Source organism: Struthio camelus, chromosome 28, assembly GCF_040807025.1.
Source record: "Struthio camelus isolate bStrCam1 chromosome 28, bStrCam1.hap1, whole genome shotgun sequence".
Taxonomy (NCBI): domain Eukaryota; kingdom Metazoa; phylum Chordata; class Aves; order Struthioniformes; family Struthionidae; genus Struthio; species Struthio camelus.
Window position 1 is genome coordinate 515684 of NC_090969.1, and position 16221 is coordinate 531904.

General features: G+C 65.7%; 2 protein-coding genes across 5 annotated transcripts; both read right to left on the reverse strand.

Moving 5' to 3' along the window:
• Positions 1-7233: 7233 nt before the first annotated feature.
• SLC39A5 (solute carrier family 39 member 5) lies at positions 7234-12390 on the reverse strand. Of its 4 annotated transcripts, none has more exons than XM_068921288.1 (10): positions 11906-12387; positions 10401-10593; positions 10098-10272; positions 9398-9567; positions 9158-9298; positions 9011-9071; positions 8750-8938; positions 8153-8233; positions 7888-8078; positions 7234-7685 (listed from the first exon to the last, which is right to left on the reverse strand). In XM_068921288.1, the coding sequence occupies exons 1-10, from the start codon at positions 12295-12297 to the stop codon at positions 7533-7535; spliced, it is 1746 nt and encodes a 581-aa protein (XP_068777389.1). In that variant the 5' UTR covers positions 12298-12387; the 3' UTR covers positions 7234-7532. The 4 variants fall into 4 exon arrangements, with proteins under 4 accessions (XP_068777389.1, XP_068777387.1, XP_068777390.1 ...); XM_068921286.1 differs by having other exon boundaries at positions 9011-9074; XM_068921289.1 differs by having other exon boundaries at positions 8750-9074; positions 11906-12390.
• Positions 12391-13635: 1245 nt separating this feature from the next.
• Positions 13636-16085, reverse strand: NABP2 (nucleic acid binding protein 2). The gene is made up of 7 exons (XM_068921290.1): positions 16035-16085; positions 14793-14887; positions 14565-14703; positions 14387-14458; positions 14152-14233; positions 13955-14021; positions 13636-13829 (listed from the first exon to the last, which is right to left on the reverse strand). The coding sequence occupies exons 2-7, from the start codon at positions 14869-14871 to the stop codon at positions 13645-13647; spliced, it is 624 nt and encodes a 207-aa protein (XP_068777391.1). The 5' UTR covers positions 14872-14887; positions 16035-16085; the 3' UTR covers positions 13636-13644.
• Between the last annotated feature and the right edge of the window lie 136 nt (positions 16086-16221).

The window sequence follows — 16221 nt, forward strand, 5'->3', positions numbered from 1 at the left end:
AAAAAAACAACAAAAATCACAAAAAAAAAATCTGAAAGTTTTAGCCTTTTAATAAGGAAAAAAAATGCACTTCAAAGTCCTTATTCACAACCCTAAGTAAGTCTGTGTTTATTTTTCTAATGCAGCATCTTGGCAAGTTTTATTAGCGTGTGTGTATGTGGGATCATTGTTTTTGTTTTTGGATTTTTTTAATTTTAAAAATCATATTTATAATGCAGGTTTGAAGCATTCGAGAACGTTGCACTGTTTTTGATTTTTCTTTTTTTTTTTTTTGTTCTGAATTACTGTAACAGTATCATGTGCAAAAAACCAATACTCTTTCACCATATCACAAGTCTGTTCAAAGCCAAAGACTGGGAAGCAGAGAATGAGAACGGGCTGACAGGGCATGAAGTATTGAACACGTCATCTTTTCCGCCGACCTTCTTTCCTTCCCCAGCCTTGCTGGAAGGGAGGGAGCGCTGGGCTGGGGCCGAGACGCTGGTCCGTGGCCACCCCGGAGGTGTCCAGAATGAAATCCGTGGGAGCCAGGCTTTGGACTGGGATGGGGAGAAGAATCCGTTAAAGGACGCCGCTTTCACGCCGTCCCCATCGTGTTTGCTCTGCCTGACACCTCCGGTGGCCGCGCACCGTCTCTTGGTCCATAAGACTGTTACAGGATCGTGCGAGCCACGCGTTTTGGCTCTTCTATGTAGTGTTTAAAAGAGGAAAAAGCATTTCTGTAACCAAAATAATGTATTGTTTTTTGTTTTTTTTAAGTACTTCTAAATGAAGGTAAATTCTCTTAGGGTTTTGTTTGTCGCGGTTTCTGTTGTCGTGTGAAACGGGCATTGGAACTCGCCGTTTCTGCAGGCTTTCCGCCGGGGAACGACAAACCGCCCTGCTTCTGCCGGAGCACGGACGAGACCGCCGAGCAGAGGTGCTGCCGGCCGGCCGGTCGGCAGAGAGGTCTTTCCTCTGGGCAGGAGTCGGATCCCGAGGTGGGAAAGTCCCGTCGCACTGTTTCTTTCTTTTACCAAAGCCAAACTCTTAGAACCAAATACGAAGCTTCAATCTTGGCCTTTGGGTGATAAGCACATTTTCTCCGCGTTTCACGTACGAGTATCAACCCGCGGAGGAGCGGAGTTGGGGACCTCGGGGTTCTCCCGCTTGATCTCCTCCTGTTTCTTGGCACCAGCTCAGCAGCGGAGCTCTGTCTCCCTGTCTCCTTACCACCTTGCACTTCCATTCAGCAAAGCACTCTAGAAATTTGACCTCAACCAGATTTCGGTGATGGGGAGCAGAGACAGAAATTGGGCGCCTTAACGTTAGCACAGTAGCCAGCCTCGTCTTCAGAGGGCTTAAACCTTTGGATGGCGGACGCCAAGTCGTTCCCCTCGATGCACTTCTCTTGAACCTTTCTCGGGGACTGAGTTGCTGTTAAGCCGCTCCAGGCCTTTGGGACGGGCAGGGATGCGCTCCCGGGAGAGCTTTCTTTTCCAGCCGCTCGCCCCATCCGCCTCGCGGGCTCTCGGCAGCCGCGGGAGTTCTCTCTTGGCAAAACAGTCGTGGTGGCCCGTCGGAGCCGGCTCCCCTCCCTCCTTCAGTGTTAGGGTAGGATCGACCCTCCATCCGGCCCCCTCCCCGCTCACCCCTCGAATCCTCTTAGCTTGAAAGAAAGTGTTAACCTTTCTGCACCGAATACCTCAGTTCGGAATCAGAGCTCACGAAACTTGAATAAAAAGATCCTTTTTGAAGATCCTTTTCAGTATTCTACAGAGGAGAACTGGAAAAAGAGACTTGTTTACATTGCTGTCGAGTCCGCACTTGCCTCTTGCAGCTCTTTCCCTTTCCGGGAGGGATTCAGGCATCACTTTATCTCTTCGTCTTCTCGCTGCTGGCCATCGCCCTCCCCCGCCAGGGCAGGAAAATGGGTCCAAAGTCCTGAGTCGTCTTTTTCAAGGGCTAAAGTACTTTTTCAGGCACATGGAGAGGCTGAGCTGCCGCAGGCCTTGCTTTCCAGAGCCAGATCCCGTCTCCCGCTCCGGGAGCAGCGGTCGCCCCCGTCGCAGGTCTTTCCCCCGGGGTTTGGGAGATGCCGGGCGATTCCTGGGAGCGGAGCCCGTTCAGGGTGCCGGCGGCTCCTGAGCCCGCTCCGGCTCTCTCGATCTCGTGGGAGCAAGCTCGGAGGGGGCAGCCGAGCGTGGGCCGCCCCGTGCCCACCCTGGCTGCCGGCCTGGGACTCCAAAACCATTTCAATCGAATGCAACTTCTTCCTGTAGCCAGGGTGAGAGAATGTCTTAGAGTACATGGAGTGTGCTGCTTTTCCTTCCCCCCCCCCTTTTTTTTTTTGGAGTATTGTTTCTTTTTTAAAGAGAACTGATCTCTTTCTTTTCTTTTCTTTTTTTGCTTTGTTTCTGTGCTACGACTTGTTACCTTTCACTCAACACGATGACTAAAACTATGACGAGACAATCAATGTGATCTCTGTAAGGGCTTCTCCATTTCTTCTCTGCAGCACCATGCTTTATATATATGTATTTTTTGCTCTTAGCAAGGATTTTTTTCTTTCTCCCCTCCCCTTGTGTCTTACTGAAAATAATAATAATAACGGAGTGAAATGAGGTTTCAGCAGCGCATCCGTGGTTTGGGAACACTTGGGAAGAAAAAGGGGGAGGGTGGGGAAGGGGGAAGTGCGGCCAGTTTTCTTGCAGGTACCAGTCTTGTTCTCCTTTAACGCTGTATTGTATACATTTGACAGCACAGCTTGACAATTTAAGTAATAATCAAAGTGTTTGGTAATAATGCATTATTTTGCTAAACGAGATTTGTGATGGTTTCCCTAGTGCATTGTAAAGAGGGATGGAGGGAAACTTCCGCTGCCCTGCCCGCCTGCCCTGCCCGCCCTCGGTCCTTCGTGTCGCGGCACCGCCTCGCGCCGGCGCGCGGACCCGGCGGGCTTGGTGTGCGGTGGTGCCGGCCGGGGCGTCGCCGAAACCTTCCTTCCCGCGGACCTTTATGCCAAAGTTGGACCATTCCCGCTTAGCGTTCTGTTCGGCTCCCGGCGTCGATTTGGTGTCGCTCTCGCCAAGCAGCTTCCCCCCTTCAATGCTACTTAACCTGGGTTTCAAACAAACGGGCATCGGATCATGCCTCCCCAGGCCCCCTTCCCCTCCTTTTCCCTTCTCCTCCAAAAAAAAAAAAAGGAAGTTTCTCTCCGCCCCCTTGGTCCAAAGCACTTGCTTCAAGTAATAAGCACTTTTGTTAAAGCATGAGTCTGGATTCCCTTTAGCATCCCATGGGATAGAGAGCAGCAAGAGCGGAAGGGATAAGAGAGTGTCTTTGGTTTATTTTTTAATTTTTAATTTTAAAAAAGTTTGTTTCTAGGGAATGAATGAACAAAGGGAAGTTGTGTTTTGAGAGAGAGAAAAAAAAAACAGCACAAATACATTTCAACTCAAAAGGTGTATTTGCACTGCCATTGTTAGACTAACGGGCTGCGAGACGTGCAGTTCGACTGAGCCATATAAACTGCTGACAAACACTGAATGTAACGTCCTTGAAGAGGGCAGTCCAGGGAAGCTGCGATTGGCTTTATTCTTGACGGGCACTTCAATGAATTCAAAAATAACCTAACGATGATGAGAACACGGTTGTTGCTTTTTTGTTGTTGCTGTTCCCGAGCTGCAGGCAATTTGAAATTTTGTTCTTTAGGAAAACATATCTCTCCCCTGCCCTTTCGCACCCCCGTCTCTCCCCCAGGTCCCTGTCCCAGGAGAAGTGAGAGGTCCCTTGACCAAAAGCGAGATGCAGAGGAGTAGTCGCTGGCCCTGTTGACCACGTCCCAGGGCTGGAATCTAGCAGATATGAAAGTAGCACTAAAAACAAAGAAAAATCTCCAAAAATGGAACAAATATGTTTTTTCCCGAACACTCTGAGTGTCGTAGTGGCGTCTGTACATACTGCGGGCCCTTGGGGGTTCCTCTGAGCATGCAAGATAAAGTGTTAGTAAGAAACAAAAGAAAAAACCAAAACAAAGAACAAACTACAAAGACCCAAGAAACAATCTTTTTTTTTTCTTCTTCTTCTTCTTCTTAGCGTTGTTTGGCGGGGGACGGGGGGGCCGCCGCGGCGGGGTCCCCCGCCTGCCCCACGGCCCAGGGACCAGCGGGATGGGGGCCGCGGCGGCGCCCCGCTTGGCACCGTCGGGGTCTCGGACCCGCGCAGGCTGTAGCCCGCTCTCACCTTTGCCTTCAGTAAGAAACCAAAGGAAAAAACAACCCCTTCCATTTGAAATACTGGCATGAACATGTGGATTGTTTGGTTTGGGGTTTTTTTCTTTTTCTTTCCTTTTCTCCTCTTTTTTTTTTGTTGTTTTTTTGTTTATTTTTTCCCAAGGACGCAAGGAGCGGTTTAAACCTCTTCTCCTGCCTGAGTTTTTCCGGGCTCAGCAGCGCTGGGTGCGTTTGAAAGGAGAAACAAACCCAACCGAGACGCGACGTGGCCGGACGGTCGGTGGGCGCTGCAGAGCGGTGTGTGTTGGGGAGGCCGAGGGTAACGTATACCGCTGTTCCCCCGCAGTAAGAGGAGGTGAGGGACGTTGCGAGGGGCTCTGACGCGGAGCAGTGGCTCTGGGTGGGTCGCGGATGTTTAGTCCTAAAGTCGCAGCGTGAAGTTGAGGCAGGATCAAATCAGAACCCCCCAAAAAAAGGGCCGGGGTGGGGAAGGGGGATGCATCTCTAAGGACTTGAAGGCATCTGTAGCAAGCTCTGTGTCTTTACAATATCCTATGTGTAAATGCTGCACCTCTGTATATTATGCACATAAACATTTCTTTGAATAAGATAGGACAGACCTCATCACCAGTCAGGTATAAACGACTCTTCCTCTTCTGTGTCTTGGTGTTCTGGCGTGCGTGTGCGTGCAAGTGCGTTCGTGTGCGGATCCGTGCGTGTGGGCATCTGTCTGACTTCACTTCCGATGCAAAGGAGAAGGAGGAAAAAAAACAAACGAACAAAGGAAAAATAGCCTTACTCGATCCAGTCTTATTGATATTGTTCGTCAACTTGAAAATAATAAAGTAAATGCATGGAAAGCTCTGACCTAGCTGAGCCGCGGTGGTGCCAGCGGACGTAGCGTTTCTGAACGCGGGGTGCCGGGTGTGCTGTGCCGCGCGTTTCCAAAGCCCGTGGGGCGGTCGGGGTCCCCGCCGGGCGTTTGCGCTGCCTTGCTTCTCGCCGCGCGCTCGCCCGGCTGGCTCCTTTCGGTCTTTCCTCCTTCCTTCCTCCTCCTCCTCCTCGTTTCCTGAGGCCGCGGAGAGCCCGTTCTCTGGGGCTAGACCAAAACTGCCGTTTCTTTGGTGCTCGGCGGTGCCGTTCCCCTGCCCGGTTTTGCACCACGAAGCGGGTGGCAGGGTGCGCGCGGGAGCCCGGGGGCGACGCCACCGACGGGGAACCGAAACGCGGTTTCGCCGGGTTTGGGCAGCGGGGCCGGGGCAGGCGGCGGCGGCGCCGGGGGCGTTAAAGCCACCCGGGAGCCCGTTCAGGACGCCGGACTCGAGAACGCTTTTTTCCTACTTGAAGGTACTAACCAAAACCAGCTGCTGAGTTTAACTTGAGCGCGGGCGGGCGGCCGGGGGGTGCTTTGCCGAGGGCTCGCTCCGGCCGCGCGCGCCTCGGCGCCCCCGGATGCTGTTGGCGCCCTGCGCCTCCTTTCTCCCTTGGCCTCTCGCCTTCCCCGCCAACGCTGGCGCCCGTCCGGGCAGCGCCAGCCACGGTCCCCGGCCGCGGCCCCGCCGCTCCCGCCGGAGGATCGACCCTGCCGCCGGGGTCCCGCCAGGGCCGTGGCGTTGGGAGAGCGCGGGACGGACGGTTGCACTAAGAGGGATCCGCGCCGCTTCCTCCGCCTGCCGCCGCTCCGGCTTTCCTCCCCGAAGCGGCCGTCCGGCAAGCCGGCGTCCTCGCTGCGGGCCTTCGGGGCGGCGGACGGACATGGGGACGTTTTCCCCCTCTTTGCCGAGCTGCCGCTGCTTTGGGCCGGGCTTGCGGGAGCCCCCGCGGCCCTGACGCCCTCCCCGTCCCCCGGGAGCCGGAGGTGGCCGAGGGCGTCTCGGCAGGGCGCCTTTCGAGGCCGTTGGGAAACGAAGAGCTGCTTTTCTTTTTTTTTATTATTTGTTTAATTTGTGTCTTCTCTGCACTGTTCACACCTACCTCTTGCAATAAGCGGGCCGGGGCGCGGGTGCGGAGGGAGCGCTGCCCGGCCCCGCGGTCCCCCCGCGGGCGCCAGGCCAGAGGGGCTCTGCCCGGGTAGCAGCTGCTTCGTCTCCTTTGAAGGTACTTTTATTTTAACTCCCCGGCTTTTTTTTGTTCCCCCCTGACCTGCCCCGTCCGGTGCACTGAAACGCGGGACCTGCTGAGCAGAAGCCGGGGCGGGCGGGCGGGCGGGAGAGGCGAGCGCGGCGGCGGCCGAGGATGCTCGGGCGTCCCCCGTCCCCGCTCCCGGCTCCTCCTCTCCCTCCGTAGGTGCTTCTTCCTTCGACCACTGGTTTAAAGCACAAACGCGTTGCCTGGCGGGTCCGGGCGGCCTGCGCCCCCGCCCCGGCGACACCCGCAGGGTAGAGTTTTGATGTGCAATTTAAAAAAATATAAAAAAATAATAATTAAAAAAAAAAAAAAAGGATGAAATCCCCCCGAGGCCGCTGCGGCGGCCTCGAGGTGTCGGGTGCCTTGGTGGGCAGACTCTGAGCCATGTCCCTTCGCGCTTGCTGGCTTCTCGCCCTCCTCCCAGGAGCAGGCGCCCCGGCGAGCCCCGAAACCAGCCCTGGCGACCGGAGCGCTTGTCTCTGGGTGGAGGAAACGAGAGCAAGCGAGCAAAATCCCGTCCGGCGGCGCGAGGGGCACGCGAAGCCCTTCGGCCCCCCTCGCGGTTCCGGGGAGCGAATATTAGACGATAGGTAGGAGAATAAATAAGGAAATCAGCCCAACGAGCCATCCGCCCCCCCAGCGCAGACGCTATCCCTGTTGGCCTCGTCCTTTCCCGCGCGTGAGCCTAGTGAGCGGTTAACTTGTCTCGGATGTTCCATATATGTATTTTCAGAAATCCTGCATCACCTTCGGGGAGGGAGGGAGGGGGGAAAAAGGAACTAAAAAGAAATTAAAAAAACAAACAAACAAACAAAAAAAAGAAAGGAAAAAAAAAAAGAAAAAAGCATTCAGACTTGATCTATTTTATACGATGTAAGCTGCGACCAAGTCCTGTTATTCATATTGTGGCTTTGAATCAATTATGTTTATTAAAATGCTATTGCTTCTATTTCCTCTCTCCTGTCGTTCGTCCTGCGGTGAAGGCCGGTGCGGGGGGAGCGGGCAGGGAAGCGGCTCCGGCCGCGGCGCCGGGTGCCCCGGTCCCCGGGAGGCGCCGGGGACGGTGGCGGCCCCCGCGGAGGCTCCCGGCGGCGGCTCAGCCCTGCCGCGTTTTTGCAACCCCCCCGGGGGCGGCCGGAGTCTTGCAAGGTGACGATGGGGCTTTGGGGGGCGTCCGGGCCCCCCGCGGGCTCAGGGCTCCAGCCAGGCGCTCACGCGGCCCTCGAGCAGGGCGATGCCCAGCATGATGCCGCTGCCCAGCAGGAAGCCGCCGTTCTGCAGGGCGAAGCGGCCCCAGGAGCCCCCGCCGGCGGCGGCCTCGGCGCCCCGCAGCACCTCGGGCAGCTGGGCAGAGCGGGGGCTCAGTGGGGCCGGCGTGCTGCTGCAGCCCCCCGCCGCTGCTGCAGCCCCCCGTTGGTGCAGCCCCCCGTTGGTGCAGCCCCCTGCCCCTGCTGCAGCCCCCCACCACCGCTGCAGCCCCCCCACTGCAGCCCCTGCCGCCGCTGCAGCCCCCCACTGCTGCTGCAGCCCCCCGCCACCCCCTTACCATGTCGGCCAGGGCCACGTAGAGGAAGAGGCCGGCGGTGGCGGCCAGGAGCCCGGGGGTGAGGTGCGAGGCGCCCTGCCCCACGGCGGCCCCCGCCGCGGCCCCCAGGCAGGAGAGCAGGGCCGAGAGCAGGTTGAGGAGCAGGACGGTGCGGGGCGGCGCGCCCGACCGCAGCAGCACCGCCAGGTCGCCTGCGCCGGGGGAGGAGAGGGTGGGTGGCGGGGGGCCGCGGGGGTCCGCGGGCGGCCGCGGGGCCGGCACTTACCCAGCTCGTGGGGCAGCTCGTGGCAGAGCACGGCCAGCGCCGTGCTGAGGCCGCTGGAGAGGCTGTGCGAGAAGGCCGTGCCTGCGGGGAGCGGAGACCCGCACCCGGCTTGCCGGGACCCGGTGCACCGTGCACCCCCTGTCCCTCTGTCACCCTGTGTCCCCATGCACCCCGTGTCCCATGCACCCTCTGTCCCTCTGTCACCCTGTGTCCCCATGCACCCCGTGTCCCATGCACCCTCTGTCCCTCTGTCACCCTGTGTCCCCATGCACGCTGTGTCCCATGCACCCTCTGTCCCTCTGTCACCCTGTGTCCCCAAGCACCCCGTGTCCCATGCACCCTCTGTCCCTCTGTCACCGCATCCCTGTGTCCCGATGCACCATGCACCCTGAGCCCCCGTGCACCCTGTGCCTGTCACCCTGTCCCTATGCACCCCATGCTCCTGGTCTCTCTGTCACCCTGCCCCTATGCACCATGCATCCCATGTCCCCTGTGTCCCCGTGCACTCCACGTCCCCCCGTCACCGTGCCGCTGTGCCCTGACGCAGTGTCCCCGTGTCCCCACGCCCCCGTGCCCCCGACGTCCCCGTGCCCTCACCGATGGCCAACCCGTCCATCAGGTTGTGGACCCCGTCCCCCAGCACCACCATCCAGACGAGGTCGGCCGCCCCCGGCCGGGGGGGCAGCGCGGGGCCGTGGGAGTGTCCGTGGGGGCGGCCGTGGGGCTCGGCCGCCCCGGGGGGGCCCGGCTCCGGCTCGGGGGCCGTCAGACGCCGCAGCTCAGCCCCTGCGGCGGGAGAGAGGCGGTGGGCGGCGGGTGGGGGGCAGCGGGTGCTGTGGGGCGTCACGGGGGTCTTACCTGGTGCCGGGGCGGCCGCGCCGGGGGTCTCTCTGGGGGGGCCGCCCTTGGCGGCCCCGTGCTGCTGGGGAAGAGCAGAGCACGGCGTCGGGTGCGGAGCAGCACCCCGCGGCCCCGCGCCCGCCGCGGCGCCCGCCCGCCTCTCACCGTGGCCTCCCGGCGCCGCCGCAGCATCCCCAGCAGCAGCTCCACCAGGAAGAGCAGGTAGATGCCGGCCAGCACGGGCAGCCCCTGGCCCAGCGCGGCGGCCCCCGCCTGCGCCGGCGTCTCCGCGTGCCTCCCCTGAGCCTAGAGAGGAGCGAGCCGGCGGCTCAGGGCGCCCGAGGCCGGGTGCCCCCGGTGCCCCCGGTGCCCCCGGCGCCCCGCTCGCCCGGGGCCGATACCTACGTGGGGCCAGAGGTGGAGCAGGGCGTCCCCGCAGAGCGTCCCGGCGGCCAGCGCCACCAGGAAGGCCAGCAGCGAGCGGAAGGAGCCGCGGCTCAGCAGCGGCACGAGCAGCACGGCCAGGGCGGAGGGCAGGCTGACGAGGGCGACGGCCAGCAGCCCCCAGCCCAGCGCTGCGGGCGCCCGTGAGACCCCCACGGCCGGCCGGGGGGCCGGGCGCCGGAGGAGGCAGGATGGGGGACCCGGGATGGCGGGATGCGGGGTGGGGTCTTTGGGGTGGTGGGATGGAGCCGGGGCTGTGGCCGGGGGATGCAGGATGAGGGGTCTTTGGGGATGCCAGGATGGAGCCGGGGCTGTGGCCAGGGGATGCGGGATGGGGTCTTTGGGGATGCCGGGATGGAGCCGGGGCTGTGGCCGGGGGATGCAGGATGAGGGGTCTTTGGGGATGCCGGGATGGAGCCAGGGCTGTGGCCGGGGGATGCAGGACAGGGGATGGGGGCTGCTGCCAGATGCAGGATGGGGATGCCAGGACAGGGACCCCGGGATGGGGGATGCCGGGACAGGGACCCCGGGGTTGGGGGATGCTGGGACAGGGGCACCTGGGGGTGTAGGAACAGGGGCCCAGGGATGCGGGGCTGCTGGACGCAGGGTGGGGGACGCAGGACGGGCGTCCCAGGGCCGGGGGGCTGCGGCTGGGGGTTACCTGGCCACAGGGCCCCCCCCGGGGGAGGCGGCGCCACCTCGTCGCTGTGCTGGATGCAGACGCGGCTGTCGATCTGGTAGAGCAGCGCCGGGCAGAGCAGCGTGAACTGCTCCGGCGTGAGCTGGGCCGCCGAGTCCAGCCCAAAATTCACCAGCAGCTGCGTCACGTTGAGGCACTGCGGGGGCACGAGAGAGGCGCTTGGAGCCGGGGGGGGGTCAGCGCTCAGGCGCCTGGGTCCCTCCGGGGGTCCCCAGGGCTCCGAGCGCACAGCAGGACGGTGCAAACCCCCCGGCCCCGGCTCACGTCATCGTGCGGGTGGTCGTAGACGGAGTGGTCCAGCCCCAGCACCCTCCCCAGCAGGCTCAGGCTGGGCTGGTCCCGCCAGGGCGCCGAGGGGTCCCCGCGGCTCCCAGGGGTGGCCCCAGGGCCGGGGGGCTCGGAGGGCCCCGGCTCCCTCCAGAGCTTCACCCCCTGCTTGCTCCGGGGGGGCCCTGGGCTGCAGAGACGAGGGGGGAGATGAGCCGCTGGGGTGGCCGGTCCGGGGGGTGCACGGTGCAACGGGGGGGGGGGACGCTGCGGGGCGTCGGGATGGGGGATGCTCCAGCGCAGTGGGGATGTCCTGGGGAGCCGGGACGGGGGACATGGCGGGGAGCTGGGACGGGGGACACCGTGGAGGATCAGGGACAGGGACAGCCGGGGGAGCTGGAATGGGGGATGCTCTGGCGCAATGGGGGATGCCCTAGGGACACCCCAGGGATCCAGGACTGGGGACACTGCGGGGAGCCAGAGTGGGGGATGCTGCAGGGTGCAGGGGTGAGGGATGCTCCAGTGCAATGGGGAGCTGGGATGGGGGACGCTGCAGGGTGCAGAGATGGGGCATGCTCTGGTGCAAGGAGGATGCCCTGGGGAGCTGGGACAGGGGACACCCCAGGGATCCAGGACAGGGGACACCCCAGAGAGCTGGGGTGGGGGCTGCTCCGGTGCAATGGGGAGCTGGGACGGGGGACAACTCGAGGAGCTGGGATGGGGGACACCGCAGGGAGCTGGGACGGGGGACAACTTGGGGAGCCAGGATGGGGGACATCCTTGGGGATCAGGGACAGGGACAGCCCAGGGACCCAGGACAGGGGACACCCCAGGGAGCAGGGGTGGGGGATGCTCCGGTGCAATGGGGAGCTGGGACGAGGGACACCCCAGGGACCCAGGATGAGGGACACCCCAGGGACCCAGGACAGGGGACACCCCAGGGACCCAGGACAGGGGACACCCCAGGGAGCAGGGGTGGAGGCTGCTCTGGTGCAATGGGGAGCTGGGACGAGGGTCACCCCAGGGACCCAGAACATGGGACGCCCCAGGGACCCAGGACAGGGGACACCCCAGGGACCCAGGACAGGGGACACCCCAGGGAGCAGGGGTGGAGGCTGCTCTGGTGCAATGGGGAGCTGGGACGAGGGTCACCCCAGGGACCCAGGACAGGGGACACCCCAGGGAGCAGGGGTGGGGGACGCTCCGGTGCAATGGGGAGCTGAGACGACAGACACCCCAGGGACCCAGGACGAGGGGCACCCCAGGGATCCAGGACAGGGGATGCTCCAGGGAGCAGGGGTGGAGGCTGCTCCGCTGCAATGGGGAGCTGGGACGAGGGACACCCCAGGGACCCAGGACGAGGGACACCCCAGGGACCCAGGACAGGGGACACCCCAGGGAGCAGGGGTGGAGGCTGCTCCGCTGCAATGGGCGATGCTCCAGTGCAACAGGACAGGGGACGCGCCGGGAAGCTGGAGGGGGACGCGCCGGGGCCGGGGTACCTGGCGGGGCGTCCCCGGGCGGCGGGGGCCGTCGGGGGCGGCGGGGCGCTGGCCTCGGCCCCGCCGTGCTCCCAGGCCGGGTGGCGGTGGCGGTGCTTGTCCTCCTGCACCTCGAGGAGGTCGAGGTGGCTGACGTGGCCGTGGCCCAGCTCCTCGTGCTGGATCTGCACCACCTGCACCCGGCCGAGCCCCAGGCTCAGCAGCAGCCGCGCCAGCCCCTCGAAGGGCAGCGTCCCGTTGGCCCCGTACTGCCCGAAGAGCTGCCGCAGGTAGTAGCCGTGCTCCTGCGCCGCGTCCTCGGGCAGCGGCGGCGGCCCCGGCGCCCCCCGCGCCCCCGGCCCCCGCAGCGCCAGCAGCCACAGGCAGGCCAGCAGGCGCCCGCCGGGGCCCATGGGGCCGCCGAGCCGCCCCGGACGCCTGGGTCCCGCGGCCCCGGGGCGGGCAGGATCCTGCAGGTTGGGGGGGGGGGTCCCCAGATGAGGCTGGGGAGGGAAACGGGGACACTGGGGTCAGGGCGGCACCGCCGAGGCCGGATGCGTCCCCCCCTTGGGGACACCCTGCACCCCCCACCCCCAGCCCAGGATCCCACCATGCCCCAAATTGGGGGGGGGGGGGCCAAACGCGCCGCCCCCAACCACCCCGGCGCCGAAGCAAGGCTGGGCCAGCTGGCGCTGCGTGCCACCGCCCCGTGCCTCAGTTTCCCCCGCGCGCGGCCCCTGGAGGATTGCACGCCCCCCCCCCCCCCCGGCCACCGCGGCGCGCACCCACCGTCCGGCCGGCCGCCCGAGCGCGGGAGGGCTGCGAAGCCGCCGGTGGCGACGCGGGGTCCCGGCCGGGGACACGTGTCCCTGCTGGGGAGCGCCCGGCGGCCGGGGGGGGGGGACGACGGTGACACTTGTCCTTGACGGGAATTTTTGCTTTTGTGCTGGGAGTTAATGTTTCACCGGGCGGGGAGATAACGGCCGACGAAGCCCGGGCGCCCCCGCGCCCCGGCCGGGTGCACCCACACACGCACCCGCTGCGCCCGCTCCCAGCCAGCCGCGGGGGGCCGATGCCACCCCCTGCCCCGCTCGTCACCCGCGGCCGGACGGCGCTGGGACGCCCGCAGCGTGTCCCCCCCCTCCCCGATCCGGCATGGCCCCCCATATCCCGGGGCGCCCGTGGCTCACCTGGGGGGGGGCCGCGCGGTGCCGATGGCCGAGGCCGGCTGGGGGGACACGCTGGGGATCAGCCCCCCCCCCAACCGGTCCCCGTCCCCGCGCTGCGGCTGCACCGTCTGCTGCACCCGAACCGGGGTTGGGGGGGGGGCAAGGGTCACCCGGGCGTTGCTCAACCCCGGCCCCGGGAGGGGCTGCGCGGGGAGGGCCTTAAAGGGCGAGGGGGGGGCCGGGAGCCCCGCGAGGGGGCCGGCGCGGAGCCACCGCTCAAGCCGCGGGCAGGAGGCGAAAACCTTTTATTCCCGACGCCGGGACAGGTCCTTGCCGCCGGGGCGGGGGCCGCAGGGGAGGCGGCGGGGGGCTGCGAGCCCCCGGCACCAGCCAAGGGGCCGGGGCGGCCGCGCGGCTCAGGCCCGGGGTCTGGGGGCGCGTGGGCCGTCCCCGGCCGGCGGCGCGATCCCGCGGCTCAGGGCGGCGAGCGAACCCCGCGGGGGCAGGAGCCGGGGGGCCGGGGACCCCCGTCGCGGGCCAGGGGCCGAGCGCCCGGCGGCAGCGGGGTGGCGGCGGCGGGGGTCCGGCCCGTTATCTCTTGCTGCTCCGCCGCGTCTCTTTTCCGTTGCTGACGGGGCCGGCGGCGGAGCCGGCGCCGGGGCCCAGGTGGCCGGGCTGGCTGCGGGTGATGCGGCCGCTGGGGGGGTGCGCGGGGGCGCTGGGGGGGTGCGCGGGGCCCCCCGTGCTCAGCCCGTTCCCGTTCTGGCTGTCGGGGGCTGAAAGCGGAGCGAAAGGCGAAGAGAAACGTGAAGGAGCCGGTACCGCCGGGGCGGTGGCGGTGGCCGGGGGGGGGGGACGGGACGACGGCGCCCCCCCTCCCCGGTGCCGGCGTCCTGCCTACCTGGGGACGCCGCGGAGGGGCCCTGGCTGGTCTGCGAGGCGGCTGGGCTCCCGCTCTCGTTCGGGGCCTGCGGAGGAGACGGAGACGCCCCATGTGCCAAGGAGCCGGGGGCCGGCGGTGGGCCGGGGGGGGGGAGCCCTCCCCGCCCCGGGACCCCCCCCCCCCCCTCCCCGCGGGGCCGCCCCCGTCAGACTCACGCCTTTGCTCTGCGACTGCTGGGCCACGTACTCGGGGTTGGGCTCGCTGAAGTTGGGCACCTCGGAGTAAACCATGCAGAACCTGGGCGGCGAGAGAGACGGGGTGGGGGGAGACGCGCCGGGGGCCTCCCCGGCGGGGAAACCGAGGCACCGGCGGGGCACGGAGGTGGCGGCGCGCCGCCGCGGACCCCAGCCCGCCTCCCCGCTCCCTCCCTCCTGCCGCCGCGCTCCTCACTCGCCGATCTTCTGCAGGTCGCCTCCGCGCCCCGTGTAGAGCGTCAGGCAGCCCTTGAAGACGGACGCGTACCTGGATGGAGAAGACCACGGGGCCTTGAGGGGCGCTGGACGGGGCGCGGGACGGGGCGGTGGGGGGGGGTCCCCACCGGTGGGAAGGGGGTCCCCCTCCTGCCTACCCTTTGGTGAGGCGGATGATGTCCCCCGGCTGGATGAGGTTGCCCACATCGTCCCACACCGAGATGTTGATGCTGCCCGTCTTGTCGGCCACTTTACACGTCCTCACCTCGTGGCCGTCCTTGGTCTTGGTCACCCGGCCTGCGGGGCGGGCAGAGGAGCCGGCGGGCCCGTGAGCGCGGCCGGGGCCGGCGGGGGACCTGGGGGGCCGGCGGGCGGGGGGCACCCACCTGTCTCCAGCACAATGAAGATGAGGTTGAGGTTCTTCAGCCCCGGCTTGATGTCCTTCACGAACGTCTCGGCGCTCATGGTGCCGCCGGGGGCCCTGCGCGGACACAGCCCTCACCCACGGCACCGCGGCGGGACGCAACGGGATGGGGCACCGGGAAGCAGCCCGGGAACAGGGGCACCGGGGCTGGCGGTCACCGGGGAAGGGGCACCGGGAAGGGGCCCATCAGGGACTGGGAACTGGGAAGGGGTCAATCAGGGACCGGGAACCAGGACCGGGCACCGGGAAGGGGTCGATCACGGACCGGGAACCGGGACGGGGCACCGGGAAGGGATCGATCAGGGACCGGGAACTGGGATGGGGCACCGAGAAGGGGCTGATCACGGACCGGGAACTGGGATGGGGCACCGGGAAGGGATCGATCAGGGTCCGGGCACCAGGAAGGGGTTGATCAGGGACCGAGAAACCTGGAGGGGTCACCGGGAAGGGGCCCATCAGGGACTGGGCACTGGGACGGGGCCGATCAGGGTCTGGGAACCGGGATGGGGCACCGGGAAGGGATCGATCAGGGACCGGGAACCAGGATGGGGCACTGGGAAGGGGCCGATCAGGGACCGGGCACCGGGAAGGGGCACCGGGAAGGTATCAATCAGGGACCGGGAACCGGGACGGGGCCGATCAGGGTCCGGGCACTGGGAAGGGATCGATCAGGGTCTGGGAACCAGGATGGGTCACCGGGAAGGGATCGATCAGGGACCGGGCACCGGGAAGGGGCACCGGGAAGGGATCGATCAGGGACCGGGCACCGGGAAGGGGCACCGGGAAGGGATCGATCAGGGACCGGGAACCGGGACGGGGCCGATCAGGGTCCGGGCACCGGGACGGGGCACCGGGAAGGGGTCGATCAGGGTCCGGGCACCGGGACGGGGCACCGGGAAGGGGTCGATCAGGGTCCGGGCACCGGGACGGGGTCGATCAGGGTCCGGGCACCGGGACGGGGCACCGGGAAGGGATCGATCAGGGACCGGGCACCGGGATGCGGCACCGGGACGGGGCCGATCAGGGACCGGGAACCGGGAAGGGGCACCGGGACGGGGGTCGATCAGGGTCCGGGCACCGGGACGGGGCACCGGGAAGGGGTCGATCAGGGTCCGGGCACCGGGACGGCGGGAGGCCCCGGCCGCGCCCCTCCCCCGCCGCCGGGGGGCGCTCGCGCCCCCTCCCCCCCGCGGCGCGCGCCGACCTGCCGGAGCGCCGCCGCCGCCGGCATTCCCGGAAGTGGCCCCTCCCCCCGGCCACCTCCTCCCCACCCCCCCCCCCCCCCGACAGCCAATCAGTGCGCGGAGGCAGCGGACGTCCCGCGCCGCCGGCCAATGGCAGCTAGGAGGGGGCGGGCCGGACGGGAGGTTTGAGGGGGCGGGGCAAAAATG